Source organism: Cordyceps javanica, chromosome 7 (assembly GCF_051103115.1).
Source record: "Cordyceps javanica chromosome 7, complete sequence".
Taxonomy (NCBI): domain Eukaryota; kingdom Fungi; phylum Ascomycota; class Sordariomycetes; order Hypocreales; family Cordycipitaceae; genus Cordyceps; species Cordyceps javanica.
In genome coordinates this window covers 251,543-266,945 of record NC_139301.1, presented here as the reverse complement: position 1 = coordinate 266,945, position 15,403 = coordinate 251,543, and the positions used below count along the sequence as shown (strand labels likewise).

The 15,403-nt window shown below is 52.5% G+C and overlaps 3 protein-coding genes across 3 annotated transcripts; all 3 read right to left on the bottom strand.

Moving 5' to 3' along the window:
- Positions 1-893: 893 nt before the first annotated feature.
- On the bottom strand, positions 894-1,800 carry V2A60_009603 (uncharacterized protein; the record flags this gene model as incomplete). Its single annotated transcript, XM_083260868.1, has 2 exons — positions 894-1,546; positions 1,683-1,800. 2 exons carry the CDS (start codon positions 1,798-1,800, stop codon positions 894-896), a joined length of 771 nt encoding a protein of 256 aa, XP_083116994.1.
- Positions 1,801-7,079: 5,279 nt separating this feature from the next.
- On the bottom strand, positions 7,080-8,667 carry V2A60_009602 (uncharacterized protein; the record flags this gene model as incomplete). Its single annotated transcript, XM_083260867.1, has 3 exons — positions 7,080-8,192; positions 8,240-8,468; positions 8,537-8,667. 3 exons carry the CDS (start codon positions 8,665-8,667, stop codon positions 7,080-7,082), a joined length of 1,473 nt encoding a protein of 490 aa, XP_083116993.1.
- A 4,111-nt stretch (positions 8,668-12,778) lies between these two features.
- Positions 12,779-14,323, bottom strand: V2A60_009601 (uncharacterized protein; the record flags this gene model as incomplete). Its single annotated transcript, XM_083260866.1, has 2 exons — positions 12,779-13,910; positions 13,983-14,323. The coding sequence occupies 2 exons, from the start codon at positions 14,321-14,323 to the stop codon at positions 12,779-12,781; spliced, it is 1,473 nt and encodes a 490-aa protein (XP_083116992.1).
- Between the last annotated feature and the right edge of the window lie 1,080 nt (positions 14,324-15,403).

The following is a 15,403-nucleotide window of genomic DNA, read 5'->3' as shown; positions in this document are numbered from 1 at the left end:
AAGGTCGAAAGTTTGTTGGATTCCTAATGACCAATGATAACATATGAACGAAAAAAGAAACCCCAATTTTGAGAAACGAGCCAAAGTGACGTGGATGCCTGTACAATCTCCGTAGGCGCCAGGAACACAACCTGCCTGCCAAGCCTGAGGTGTCGGCGGTGGGTCGACTCCATTGCCGAGGGCATGGTATTGCAGCGAGGCGGACTCGTATGTGCCAAGAGATGTATTGATCCAGACATATGAAAAAAAAAAGGATCCGCATGCACATGATGCCAAGTTGCAGGGTTGTGCGTGTGGCCTGTCTGTATTGGTTTGTTTCTATAATAATGGCGTACATGTTATTGGATGCGGGATTGGCGCGCGCCCGTGTTTCACCGGCATTGCTTCTCCACCATTGACTACGAATGCCAACGCCGCCCGATGGAAGAAGACCGAGGTAACTGACAGCAGATGAAGGATGAAATTAGATGAATTTCTTGCCAAGGGAAAGAAGAAAAGCCGCATCTTGCAAAAAAGAAAAAGCCATTTAGATTTTTCTATGTACATCTCTAGCGATTGAATCCCCTCGTTTCCGTCATAAAAAAACGTAAAAACGGTGTAAGAAAGAAAAGCAGACACAATATAAACCTTTATATGCCAAACGAGCCGTGTGAATGCAAATATGACAACAATAAAAGAAAAAGAAGAGAAAAAACAATAAAACAATAAAACTGATGCCCGCATCCCAAGTTTTTAGCCTCCCCTAAGAAAAAGCAGAAACAGGTACAACATTAAAGGTATCTAGCGAGCGGAAAGAAAGGAAAAAAAAAAAAAAGACTGAAAAAGAACGACGACGAGGACGGAAATCATGGTCGTCTTTTCCTCCTCAGAACACTGGTGGATGTGTGGTTGTTTTAACCGTAGAACCAGTAGGTGGCGGTGTAGCTGGTGCTGTCGTCGCCGGCGCCCTTGGCGCAGCCGTGGGAGTTTCCGCCGGCGGTGAGGACGCGGTAGACAAGCTTGGCCGGGCCGACGGCGTCGGGGGTGGCGCTGAGCTTCAGCCAGGCGACGGCGCCGGTGCCGTCGGGCCCGGCGGAGGCGTCGGCGGGCGCGTTGGCGGCCTCGTCCTTTTTGGAGGTGAGGAAGATGCGGCCGTCGTCGAGAAGGAAGGAGGGCACGCCCTTGTCGGTGAAGAAGTGGTGGCCGAGGTAGGCGAGAGGCTCGGCGACGCCCTCGACGGTCAGGCCGGAGGGCGGAGAGACGAAAGGCTCGGTCAGGGAGGCGCCCGGGTGGGCCGGGTCGGTGCGGTTGCGGTCATTGTCGAGGCGCAGCGGCACGGGCTGGGCGCCGGCGAGGACGTCGCCGGGCAGGGCGGCGAAACGGGCCTCGGAGGCGAGCGAGCGCGCGCCCTGGCCCGGGTATAACGGGCGGGCGTCGTAGAGCACGGCGAGGGCGCCGGCGGCGACGGGGTCGGCGCCCTGCGCGGCGCACGTGTAGTTTTGGATGCCGTAGCCCAGGGCAATGTGCAGCAGCTCGAGGCCCTCGGGAGGGTTGGTGAGTTGCTTGCCTGTGTGGGAGCGCGTGTTAGTTGCAGGTCAGCTCTTTAAGGTTTGGGGGAAAGGGTCATGGATGGGTTTTTGTGTTGTCAATGAGACGAGACAATTGAACCAATCAAGATCAAAAAGGAAGGAAGAAAGACATACCGGTACCGGTAACGGGAAGCGTGGGAGCCACTGGCTTCGTGTTGGGAGCCTTGCAGGCAGCCGAGGCAGCAATGACGGAAGCCACCGAGGCGAGGAGGACGAGTGTCTTGGAAAGCATCTTGAGGACGACGACGAAGACCAAAGACGAAGACGAAGAAGAGACGTAGAGAGGAAGTAGAGAGGAAGTAGAAGAAGAAGAAGAAGAAGAAAAGAAAAAAGAAGAAGAAAATAAGAAAAGAAGAAAGGAAAAAAAAAAGACAAAGGAAGAGAAGAATGTATGTATGTCTTAGATGGCGGTTGTTGAAGATGAGATCTGGAAAAGTCCGGATTGGGAGAGGATTGTCTCGGGTATAAGTATCCAAGTCGAGGATTTGGCAAAAAGGTTCTTGACAAGATTGCAAACAACGACTAGGCCAACGGGGTCGTCACACAAAGAGGCGTCCTTTCCCAGAATAGATTTGCTGCAGTGTAATAACGTGGTAATATTGAGTGTGTGTGTGTGTGTGTGGGCGGGTGGGTTTTGGTCGGTTGGTCAAGGGGGGGGAGGGGGGTGGTGATAACTCCGTCAGGGCGCTTGCAGGAGAGAGTGGAAAGTAAAAAAGTCAGGGCGTATTGCTTGGCTAGCGGGCGAGAGAGAGTTATCTATTCTTTCAGATTCACGAGGAAAGAGAAGCAGAGAAAAAGGGAGAAGAAGAAAATATCGTGAGGAGTTTTATGGTGATGGTGGTGGTGAGTGTGCTTCTTTCTTCCTCTTCCCCGGCTTCCATCGAAGGAGGCTGGGGTTACTCTTATATACAGAGAGACTGGGGGCTGGCAACCATACGGGACAAGATGCTCGCTACAAACTATACACAAGCATTTTCCTCGCACGACCCAAGCGTTTGGGATAAATTCTATTTTTTTTTTGTTTTTTTTTGGCCCTTTTCCCCTTCCTCCTCAGAGAGCCCTCCTAGAAAAAAGCCACACCGGCGTCTCTTACAGCCCACGCCAGCCTCCTTCTTCGTTTCCCTACTTACCAGTAGGTATCCGTACTTACTCTTTCTTTGTACAGCTTTCTCCCCCTCCCCTCGGGCCTCCTCTACTTGCAGCTTTTCTTCTGACGGCGGGGCCACATCTACCCCGGCTCCCAACGCCACCATGTACGGGCGGTAGTAGGTTGTGGGCTGGGGCTGGGCTGACACGCTAAAAATGAGTGGACGGGGGGGGGGGGGGGGGGGGGGGGGACGGATGCCGGACGCTAGCATCAAAAGAGGCAAGTAGAACAAAGTAACATGTTTGTCCAGTCCAGTCACTAGCGAGTTATTAGTAGAAAACTGTACGGAGTAGAAAAGGAAGCTTGGCGGAGTCGGTGGGTGGTGGTTGTGGTGGTTGGCTAAAGGCGCATCCAAATGCCGGTGCGACCCCCAAAGCTCCCAAGAGAGCAAATACTATTCCCGTGGAGATAGGAAAGTGAAAATGTTGTTTCCCATGTTGCAGTCATGGTGGCTATCCGAATCGATAGTTTTTTTTTTTTTTTTCGGTAAATTAATCCTTACTTTTGGCTGGACTCAAGAGACCCAAGACACCACGAGGCGACAGCCCCATTGTACACGGCGGCGAGGCTCGCTGGCTGGCTTGCCTGCCTGCCTGTCTGTCTGATTCCACAGTCCCCCGCTCAGCCATAGTAAGCCTGGCCTGGCCTGTTTTTATTTCTAGCACACGGCGTCGAGGACAGAGTGAGGGGTAGGACTGTAGCGAGTGATGGTGGTGGTGGTGGTGGTGGTGGTGGTGGTGACGATGGTGTAGCACCGCTTTGTAATACCGGGCAACTTGCTTCCATGATGGAATCGAAAACATTCGCTCGTTGGAGGGGGGAGGGGGGGTGAAGGGTGAAGGGGGAATGATGAATCCTTGATATTGGGACACACACACACACACACACACCCCTTTGCCGGTATTGGGCCTCCGGATCAGCAATCGGCCTTCTGCACGTCAGATTAAGACATCATTTACCCATCACAGTAAACAATGGTGGTTGTGTGGGACGGGAGAAGCAAGAAGGAATGGCAACAAAACCAGGGTCCTTTCATTGTATTATCTGTGTGTGTGTGCGTTGCATGGACAAACTCACCCTTGGCTTTTAGCCCCCCCTCCTTTCTTCTCCATACGCATGCACCCATGTATACCGCATCTTTTCCTTGGCTCGCAAAATGTCCCGACTCTGCGTCGCAAGGATTTCCCATGCAGCGCCCGGATAAGGAGGAGGAGGAGGAGGAGGAGGAGGGCCACTCACTGCTCTTGCGCAACCGAAATCTCCACCGAGGCCATCTCGCACCACATGTGTGCCTACGGGCGCTTACCAGGTAGCCAGGCAACCAGGTCAGTATCATCAGTATGACAGCTCTTCTTTGCCCACACACACCCCTCCCTCTCTGTCTCTGTCCATCTCTCCCCGGCTCCACACGAGCTTGTGTGCTGGTTGGTGCCAGCTAGCCATTGGAAGCAGCTTGTAGCCCCAAATATAGAAACCCCGATGGATTTTATGGACCGCCTTCTTACCAGTATTAGTGTGGGCGGCTAAGTAGTTAACTGACCGTCTTCGGCCGCCATGAACGAACCTGGCTGGCATCGTCACCGACCGACCGGCTCTTGCGCGGACGGTTCATCCGGGTTAATCGGCACACGGTAATACCACCTTATGAATCTCTCTCGGTATTACTTTTTTTCTTGTTCACACACACTCTCTCAAAGCTGCAGAGAACCCTGAGAAAAACCACGTTTTTCACACCAAGTCACCAGCCCCCCCACACCCCGCCCATTGTTGCTGTTTCCAACATGGCCTAGCTCTCTCTTGTTGTTTTTCTTTTCCCGTTTCAGAGCTGCTGGGCACGGGAGATGAGCGAACGCGTGCAAGGGGGCGGAACACTAAAACATTTTTTTTTCATGCTTCCCCGTGGCTCGGACGGATGCTGATGGCGGAAACAAGAGAGAGAAAAAAGAAAACCCCCCAGACCAAGTATTGTTTTAGCGATGCAAGCCTTCACAGGTCCTGAAACGGGGATGAGATACGCGATGCCCCCCCTGGTGTAAGCTGTGTGTGTGTGTGTGTGTCCCGCCTCGAGACCATCTTGGCTGTCGGCGCTTGTCCGGCTGGACTACTTGACAGTCTCTGTGATGCTGAGCTATAGACTCGACGAAATAAATGCCAACAGGGCCTGCACTCGCGGCTACGCGGGATCCTTGCTTTGCACGCCTCTTCTTCCAACTGACGCGGCAGCCTGCCTTGGCCCACGGGTCGCAATGCCAACGCCGCCCGTCCCATTCAGCCCTGTGAGAAGAAGTCTGAGGCAGCCTTACCCCCGTCTCAATCACATCATCAGCATCACGGCGCTCTTTCCGATCTCAGCCGTCAATGCGTTTTCAAAAACACCAACTGAAGCCTCACAATTTTTCCCCCTTCTTCGCTTAGTTCCGGACCCCCCCCTTGAGCCCACTTGGCCATGTGAGTCCTGAACCCATTTCGACAACTGTTTCAACTAAAACTTGGGTATGCACGCTCGAATCCGGACAGCGAGGAGAGGAATAAGGACGGACAAGAAGAAAAAGAAAAAAGTCTTGCGTTTCAGATGAGCTTTCAAAATTTTGGCTGAGGCGAGCGCATTGACCTCCCAAACGGCTGCGTCCGTTTTAGTGCGGGAAAATAAATGGTTCGTCAAACGGAAACATGCTCGGGCAAGATGCAGGAACATGAAACTCGATAGCTTGTCAAAGTTGTGTTTTATGCAAAACAACGCACGCTGGGGGCGTCTCTCGCCTCATCACGCGATGCACACAAGGCCATGGATCTGCCTTGTTCACTGCTTCATGCTCAGCTCGTCGCAGCCTCATGGGCGGCCGAGCGGGCGGGCGGGCGGCCGTTGGCAAAACAGAGGCTTGATTGACGGCTGGAGCTGTGGGAAAATGCAGAAAGTAGTGTTTCACGTCGAGGTGCAAAACATCACCAACCCATCGTAGACTGCGCGCGCTCGGTCTACACCGAATGACATTGAGACGCCCCGGCATAATCTTCCGACAAGGAAAAGGGCTTGGCCGTCAGGTGTGGTGTAAGCCAACTTGGAGACGGGATTATCCATGTTGGAGATGGATTCCGTATTCGGGAGTCCGCTCCGGAAGCTCTCCTTCAAAGGCTGGTCCGGCTCAACGGTGGTCGTGCGCTGAGCGAGTGTTGCTATCCGCTAGCTTACTAGGAAAGCGGACAGAGTCAGCTCGACCTGTGATCGTGCAACGCCGCGAATCTGCCCCAGCTGGCCAGGGCCAGCCCTTGCCAGCAGCGAGATCGAAAGCCGGCTAGTGTGACAATGGGTAGCGGACGGGTTGACGGTCGCACGCAAACATGTTGATCAATGCTCAAACAAAGGATCGCTGACACGTCATCTACGCGGTACCAAGTTCCGGCGGCCGAGGATACGTGAAGCGAGGGGGGGAATGTTTGACGGAACGCAGTGTCTGGCCATGAGTTGCTGTGACCGCATTCATTCTGGTCATGAAGAAAAGATACCTCGCAGAATAGCGTGTGACGTAATGTCATAGTAGAGAAGCCAGAACCGCAGGGCACACGCAGCACGCCGGACTCGACAACATCGACCAGATCCGACGCGATGCGCCACAAGCACCAGCACAATGAGACTGATGCCGCCATCACAAGCTGCCTTGGTGCTGCCTTGTTCATTCGATCGAGCTTCACCCTCTCACAGGCCTCGTGCAAGGTCAGTCAGTGCTGGCGACAACCGCATCAGCGAGTCAATCGAAACGCAACATCTCGATAGGTGCACTAGCCTCATTCGCGTTAATTAGTTCGGACACGGGCCGGCTCTCCACAGCGCTAATAAAATCTCACAGGAAACGTCCCAGCCACTTTTCACAGAATGGCAAGCATACCCCAGTCCAGTACCAGAAGTCGATGAATCAATGGATGCCCTCGCATTTCCCACGTGCTCTTGGCTGCAAAAGACAGACAAGCAAGCATCATCTCCTAGATGGATGCGTGCACGAAAGAGAAGAGATGTCTGCCAGCCATCTTTCGTGACCGGCCAAACTTGCCACAGGGACGGGTGTCGGTTCGGGGCTCAGTCCCGTAAGAGTCATCCGGACAAGCGGCTCGCCCGTTGCCCTCTGCCCAAAGAAAAAAACATAGTGATCCATGTTCCCCGGTATAAGCGTGCTGATCCTTCTCAATGGCAAACCAGCAAGTGTCGCAGCAAGCATCAGCGCAAGTCGCTTTGAGGTTTCGGTCGATTGCGCCAAGGAACCGGGAGCCCTGATACAGGTAAACAGTTTAGACCCGGGTGATGGAAGCGCCTGATGCTGGTCATTCTTGTAGTAAAAATTGACAAAACTGAGGTTGTTGATACAGAGAGCTTATTCTTCATTGAAACATGGCTCATCTTGAGCAAAGGCCTCCTTGAGGTCCTTTATGTAGTCATTCCTCTCATTCACCTTCTTCTCTACAAAGCTCGATGCCTGCTGTCCCCAGTAGAAATAAAACACTTTATCAAATATGGACTGGTAAGGGTGCTTCTTGTTGAAAATGGGCTGGATGTTGGAGTTGAATATGTTGTAAGCGCCCTTGGGTATCGTTGCGGCCTTGAAGTACCAGAAGGAGCCAGGCTCCCACGATTTGAGCTGCATGGCCGCGTGCTTGTTTGAGCCGCGCCGTTGAATCTCCTCCTCGGTGTAGATGGAGATGTATTCATTCAGAACTTTTTCGTATTCCTCGAGGTCGTCGCGATCGTCAAACCCATCGACAGACTTGGATGTCAGCCAGTGTGGAGGGGCCTGCATCTCGGCAGGTAGAGTATGGGTCCATTCAAGATCAATAATACATTGGACATTCCATTGCTCGTCGACGAATATATTGTTTTGACTCAAGTCGTTTAGGGTGACATAGAATGGCCCTTGACGGGTGTCGGGATTTATGAAGTGATGCATAATGGCTCGCATACCAGCACTCGCTGCCAATTGGCGTTGGCCGTCCTCCTCGTCAAAGATGGCGTTTGGCTGTTTCTTCAGCTTGTGATCTTGCAATGACAGCAAGTCTGAGATGTATGATTCCACCTCGGCATACGTGCGCCCACGAGGTATCCCCGAAAAGATGCCTTCATTCTCTAGCATATGCATATACATGTTTAGTGGTCTATTGCATAGACTAATGCTGTTGCTGTTGTCGCCCTGGAATGAAAAGGATCCGAGTCGAGATTGAGGTATCGAGTTCATGGACAAACTGATGCGTGCCAGTCCGCGGAACAGATTCTCTCTACGGCTCTTGTCATGACAGTATTTGGACCAAGACAAGGCGAGACTTTCCCCCTCCGCCTCACTCATGAGGAGAAACCCAGAAGCGAGGCTATGGCGAGTCGCATGGCGCGAGTATTGTGTCGGGACAGCGGAGTAGCCGAGAAGACACGCGAAGATACGGCGGAGTCCTGTCCAAGCTCTGCGCCACCAACATGTGGGCTTTTGAGGACGTGTATGCTGGGGAAGCGTCAGCTAGGGAGAGCCATTATGGCGATTACACATACTATTGAGCCATCGGGCAGTCCAAAAGCATATAGTGTAGGAATCGGTACATCCGGGCAGTGCTCCTGTAGCCAGAGATAGGTGGCGGTTTCCGTACGAAGCTTTTCTTCCAGGTTGCCTGGAAAGGGGCGTCCTCCGATGCGGTGCGAAAACGGAAGCCGCAAGTAAGCATTTTTACCAGATGGCAGCCATACAATAATGGCAACGTTGAAGCTGCCGTGCCTCCATGCTCTAGGGTTTCTGTGAATCTCGCACGTTTGAACCTGAAGCAATGCGCAAATCATATTCTCCAGCTCGACGGTTGCTCAAGGATCGACGCGTAGAATTGCTTTTGGAGCTCCGCGTAGCGCATCGAAAATAACACATTTTCCTCTCTGTCAATCGCATCCGCTAGGGCATCGGACGCTTCAGCGACAGTCTTGGATGACATCTTTGCCAAGTTGATGCAGAGGTTGTTGTGCAGCGGCATGACCCTTAATCTTCTGAGCATCTGCCTGGTGGCCCTCGTGGAGTGGGTGGGGCATCTGAAAGAAATGGTAGTACTAGGATGGATATACTTACTGAGCTATCGAATAGATAGATATAAGATAACTTATAAAAATTAAAAAATAATATATTCAATATTATATTAAAAGATTGTATATTCTAAATGTAAGAAGAGTAAGAATATAAGGAAAGAAAAAACTATATTCTAAAAATGTTTGAAAACTACATGTTAAAAAACGACATTTCAAATTTTTCTTGAAATATTTGCTTAAAAATAATGATTTGAAACAATATGTCAATGATCTGAATTCGTTCAAAGTCCTTGCCGCGGTATACCATGATTGTCATGAGAGAGACCTGCTATCTCTGCTTCGGCGCTCGCCCTCCGAGTCAAATACAATACAGACTGCTACTCTCGCATCGAAATACATTATGAGCTGCTTTTATCAACGAATTCCCTGATAGCCTTTGATGTGCTAATTATTCACGCATTTTGCATGGTTTTGTTGTATTCAGAGCATGGCAGTGTGCTTTAGTGCTACCCGGAAAAAGACGAAGGCATAAGTGGAGCATGTTTCTGCCCTGCAATGTTGAAGTCAACGTGGTGACGTATATAGAATAATACATGTAGCTGTTGTATACTAGATATATGCCCGTGTTTAGGTTTTACCGTGTTAATCTCTTACATTGCGGAGCGCGTCCTATGTTCACTGACGAATGCCCCCCACGTTGATACGGGTCTCCACAATGTGCTCGTGGCAGAAGACAACCATGCGGAGATTATAAGGCGATCATTGACTGGGAGCTGATCCATGCCTCGAAGCTCTCTTTCGAGGGAGCGCTCCCAATGGCTTTGAAGTCGAGTATCCGCACGCCGACGAGGCTTCGCGGCGCTTTCTGGGATGCATTCCCGCAAAGAAGGCTCGTTGGGAGAGCTAGGGCATGAGGAACTTTATGGAATGGTTCCGATTTGCTCTCTTCCTACAGCCGCAATGCTGTTCCAAAGTGAAAATAGAGGCCGAAAATGGGGAGCTTTGGTGAGAGAACATATGTGTTGTGGAGTGTATGCTAAAGAGATGTACTTATTAATGTGGAGAGCTAGAGTGGGCACATCTACAGCTCAAGCCCTATGATCTACGGGTATTTACTTTGGATCGCTGTTATGAGTAGCCAACGCATCGTTATGGCTTTGACAGGGTAAGCAAGGGCTGCCAATGAAGGTAAATCACAGCTACAGGTGCAGCAGTAGTGAAGAGTCGTCAAAGCATGATGCAGGCATGGCGGTCTTTCTATCGTGTAGTCAGTCTCTGGAAAGAATACAGGATGGCGGGGGAAAGAAGAAAAGGAGAAGATAAAAAGTGCCTAGCAATATGTATATCTTGAAAGGCGGCATTCTCTGGTCAGGCGACGCTACCAGCCTAGGGGCTCAGTCGCTGCCATTCTTTAGTTTTGGACCTCTGTTATTTATAGATTAATTTCAAATCATATAATGAATCTAGTATAATAACAATTGTTTAAGCTTCAATAAAGCAAGGTCTACTAAAGAAGAAAAAGTACTTATATATGATATGCATCATATATAGTCTACTACTACTGTATTATGTCATAATAGGGGATAGTAGGGGCACTTGGGTCAATCCACTCTGGCAAAATTCTGTGTAGACGTCAGGCGTCAGCAACGTGGAGCGTTGGGCTTGTTTCCACCACGCATCGTATAATCTTGGCAGCGACATCATCAAAACCCTCATGTCTAGCATGTCTTCCGTATTTGATGGTCCGCCCCAGTTGGGCCCAGCGCTCGGCTTCCCAAATCCTTTCGCGCATCTAGACAAGACCGGTGCCTGGTCTGGTCCTCCTCTGCATCGACGGCTCTCGGCAAAGCCCGCACTGGAGCAGCCCGACTGTCCACTGTTCCAATCTTGCCCCGCCGAGATTCGCAGCCAGATCTTCTCCCTAGTCTTGCTCGACTACGAGGACCCGGCCGAGGCCAGGCAGTACTCGAAGAATGCATGCTGGACCCGTCCGTCGTATTCTGCCCCTCGAAGGACCGATATAGCGCTTCTACAAACCTGCAGAGCGGTCTACCAAGAAACTTGGTTTCTTCCATTCACGCTAAAGCAGCAGACGCACTGGATCACCAGCCAGGATCGCGCACCGCCAGAGTATAGGGTCTATAAAGCAAAAAGGGACCTCAGACAGACTGTCGATAAGATCAAGAGGGAGCACGAAGAGAAAGTCATAGGCCTTGATTCTATCCGTTTTTTCACACAGATGTGCAATCTCGAAAGCGTTGCGGAATTCCTTGCGCAATTTCCCGATCTCGCCTTTCGACGTGTATTCATCACTATCCGCCACACCGATTTCTGGTACTGGGAAGACGACGAGCCACTTCGTTTTGCATGCGATTGGATACCAGGATTTTGCCGAGAGCTACCCGCTACTGTGCGTGAGGTCATCATTGAGATGGAAACCGTGAGGCGCAAGTCGACGCAGCTCGACGACATTGCCCATCAAATGGCACAGCGTTGGCATTTCAGGACAAAGGGAGGGGAAGCTCTCTTTGCTGACTCGACCGCCAACGGCCATGGCGTGAGTTGCTGGCAGGGCTCATCTTGTTGGCACAAGAAGAGATGGATCAGAGATGAGATCAGCCATGGCATTATTGAGTATTATGTAGCTACTGTGCGGTTCAGGCCAAGGCATGTGGTTGAACAGGTTGGCGGTTCAGTTAGCGAAGAGGCTTTGGAAGCTGCACAGGGGGATGAAGTCGTGTCATGTCCCCGTATGGAATTGCTCTTGCCAGAGGCAAGGCCCATGCAGTGCGACCAGCCATATATTCGGCACAAATGCAAGTAGTAATACGCGTGCGCAAATCAGGCTTGGGAAGGAACCGTACCTGTTGTAGGTGACTACATACTCAACCGTGAGGTGCTGGCGGCACTCATCAGTCGGAGCATTTACAAGTACACATTGTGGCCAAAGCTAAACAAGGTCCTCTACGTGCTCCTACACGGAAACGAGGGCACTGCGTTTCAAACGAAGGCGCTCATTCAATTTAATTCCGCGACGCGGGGTGACGAGTAGGATTCGGACGTGGCGATGTAGAGGGCGCTCGTTGACATACATACACTACGGCGGAAGCGAGGCGCTGATTTCGACGATCGGGAGGCTGCCCAATGTGTGAGCCGAGTGCCCGACGGCATCAACATCCCCTGCGCGCAATCGGAGCTTCAGCCAAGGGAGCGTTACGAGGGCGACCTTTTGGTTGCGACGCGGATGCCAGCACGGAGTCCTCATCGTGGGAAACGTATGGGACGGTTGCACACCGCTGCGGTCTTCGGGTAATGTGAGTTCTGGCCTCGATAGCAGCGTCGTGCTGGAATTGAAGAGCTCTGGGGTAAATTTTCAGCAAATTCGCTGCATAAAAAAGGACTTTCCAACGTTCATGCAGCATGCTTCGCCGGGACTTCTGTCAAAGTGTACGCGGAAGGCGGCGAGAGCTTTACTAGTAGAAGGGGATGATGCATGCGAGAGACAGAGTGCTCTATAGAGAAGAGTATGATGACCTTTCTACCCCGGACAGCGCATTCTTTCCATGTTACTGGCAAGGTCAAGTCACACACGACGAAGTCATTTGTTGTTTAATCTGGTGGTTTGACCCTGTCACTGAGATAGACGCTCAACCAGAGGTAGTGACACGCTTGTGCCTTGCAGAGTAATATCGGAATGGGTCGCCTTGTCTACAATTTTAGGCTGGCCGTGTCGCGCCACTACATTGCCGTACCGAACGCATACAACATTTATTGTCGCTTGTATAGCAAAGTTATGCACCGGGCAACTGCTCCCACAAAAACAATGGACCAAGCTTGGTCTGAAACTCCAGATCATCGTTGGCAATCAAAATTACATAATCTATCTCACAATATATTGCCCAGATATTGCCCAGAGCCGACATCAATTCATCAACCGTGTTGGCTAGAACATCACGCAACCGTTGTAGAAAACAAGTCATGTTCGGACCCACCGAGTAAGTAGTAGATGCTCCAGGACAAGTTCTATTTCGTGCCACTCTGTGCTTGCTTCATTCTGTCCCGCAGCACCTCTTGCTCCTGCTCGATGCGCTCCAGCTCCAGTATGCGCTGGCGCCGTTGCTCCAGCTGCTCGTGCTGCTCACGGAGGCTCGACAGCTCTTGCGCGCTGGGTTCTCCGGGCGGCGCGCCCACAACCGACCGCGGATCAATCGAAGGCGACCGCGGCTGCTCGGCCGCGACCGTGGGCTGTGTGTGAGGTACAACGGGACTGCCGCTGTCCATCTCGGCCGGCGCGTTCGGCGTTCGCCCTCCCTCCAACTCCGAGGGCGGCGCCATTGGGCCGCCGATACCGCACTCGGCGCGGCCGTCACTACCGGCTGCAACACTGTTAGTGCCACGCTCCGCCGCGACTGCTGCGGCGGGAGGAGGCGTGACGGTACTTGCGGCCCAATGGCTGTTGGCGACCGAGGGGGTCGTATCCATTTCTGACGCGCTGGGGTACTGCTGGTGCTGCTGATACTGGATCGGCTGCTGGTAAATGGGCTGTGGGGGCCGTGATTGCTGTCCTGCAGAATGGTGTTCTGGTGACGGTCCTCCCATATGTACAGCGCCGCCTGTCATGGCGGCTTCTCCCATCTGGGTACCCTGGCCGGTCTGTCCCGCGTACTGCGATGGTACCATGTATGGCTGCTGGGTCTGGGACTGCTGAGCCCGCTTGCTCGACCTTCGTACGTACCAGATGATGAGTCCCAGAACCGTGAAGCCCAGAATCGCGCTGAGAGACACACCGACGCCGATACCCACCTTGGCACCTGTGGAGAGGCCGCCGCCGCCTGCGCCGCCTCGATCATGGTTGCTGCTAGAGGAGCCGGATCCCGGCCTGGAAGTAGAGCTGCTCGGTGGATCGCCGCCGCCGCTATCGTACGGGTACGTAGAGGTGTAGTAGCCAGACGACTGCGCTCGGCCCTTGAGCTTGGCGCCTCTCGTGCGCTGCATCAGGTAGTCCTCCTCCGTGTTGGTTGGGTTGGCGCCGGGATACAGCGGGTGCGTCGCGAATGTGGACAGGTCCGTCGACGCCCAGCGGATCTGAATCATGGGCGCCGTCGCGGCGCCAGAGAACGCGACCGATATGTCGTCAGCTTTGCACCTGTAGCCTCTGCGCTGTCCCATCAGCACGTGTCGTACACCCGACATCAACGTCACAGCACCGTTCGTTGGAGGACATTACCTGGGAACGCATTGCACGGCCGTTTCAGTCGGCTCGACAGGAGGGCCCTGGTCCGAGTTCCAGCGAAAGCAGCCGGCCGTGTAGCCGCGAGGGCAGATGGCAGGCGAGTAGTAGCCGACGGTCGACCACCAGTACTCGTCAAAGTTGGGCGGTCCGCACCTGTCGCGCAGCTGCTGGTTCTTGTGGAACTCGCTGCTCAGGAAGTTGACGCCGCACGGAAAGTCAAACGGCGTGGGCATGGCTGCCGCGGGCGCGATGCCATCGTGTGCGGCCGCGGTAGGAGTCGTCGTGCTGGTGGCCGCCGCCAGCGCAGCCGACGCCGTCGTGAACAATGTCTCCATCGCGACCGGGCAGTCGACCAACAAAGTTGGGGTTTGTAACTGTTCAGGTTTTTCCGCACAACCACTAGGATCCGGCGACCCTCACCCTGGACAAGGGCTCCCCTCATCTCCAGGAAGAGTTTCTGATATTCAGCCGCAATGAGCGAGAACTTGTTACGGACCAGCCCGTCCTCACGCTTGAGAGACAGAGAGACACCAACGAGCACGCTAACATATTTAAGCGTAACTCTTTGGGCGATGGAGGTGCCGATCTCCCAGGGGACCAAGAGGTCACTAGGCCCAACACAGTCCAGCATTCGAAGCCTTTTCCTGCGCTTGACTCAGGTGGGAGACGGGCAATTTCAGCTGGCGGCACAAGATCCGCCGTGTTTACAGCTGAGACCGCATCGCTTTGTCTAGTGGTTTGCGGCGAACCTTGCAAAATACACCGAATTCAAGCAATGAGGCTAATATGAGTCCGATCCGGAGAACTCGCATCCTTAGGAGCTGCAGCCTCAGACAATAGTCACGTCGTCGAGCTTCGGCCCCTGCAGCCTTGACCAGATCGCATTGTACCCCATGCTATTGTCACGATCTACAAAGTTGTCACACTTGTAAATTGGCAATGTCAATTGAAATTCTCTGTTTGACACCTGCCTTGTTTTTTTTTATCAAATGAACAATAAAGCCTTGGCGTTGAAGACACCCGCAGTCGTATACCAGTCACTCAACTCGTCGCCATTGTCACTTGAGATGGGCAGAGGCTCGAACGATGACTCTAAATTAAACAAGATGCGAAACCTTCAAATTCACTCAGTTTGAGAACATATTGTGGAAATTTCAATGATCAAGCCTTTATGTATCTGAGTGGGTGGTCTCCAAGTGTGGCATCATCCGTTTTGACTAGCAATAGGCGGCGGTTCATAATGCAGACAAAAATCCCGCTTCCGTGTCCGCTTGCCGCTCCGCGACTCGTCGCCACCATTACATGCAACCAAGGCAGGCATCCAGAATTTTTTTGGGCCTGAAAATACAACGACATTTTAAGAGCACCGAATCCCATTATGTCTCTTAACCATGCCTCGTCATGTAGAAGACTCA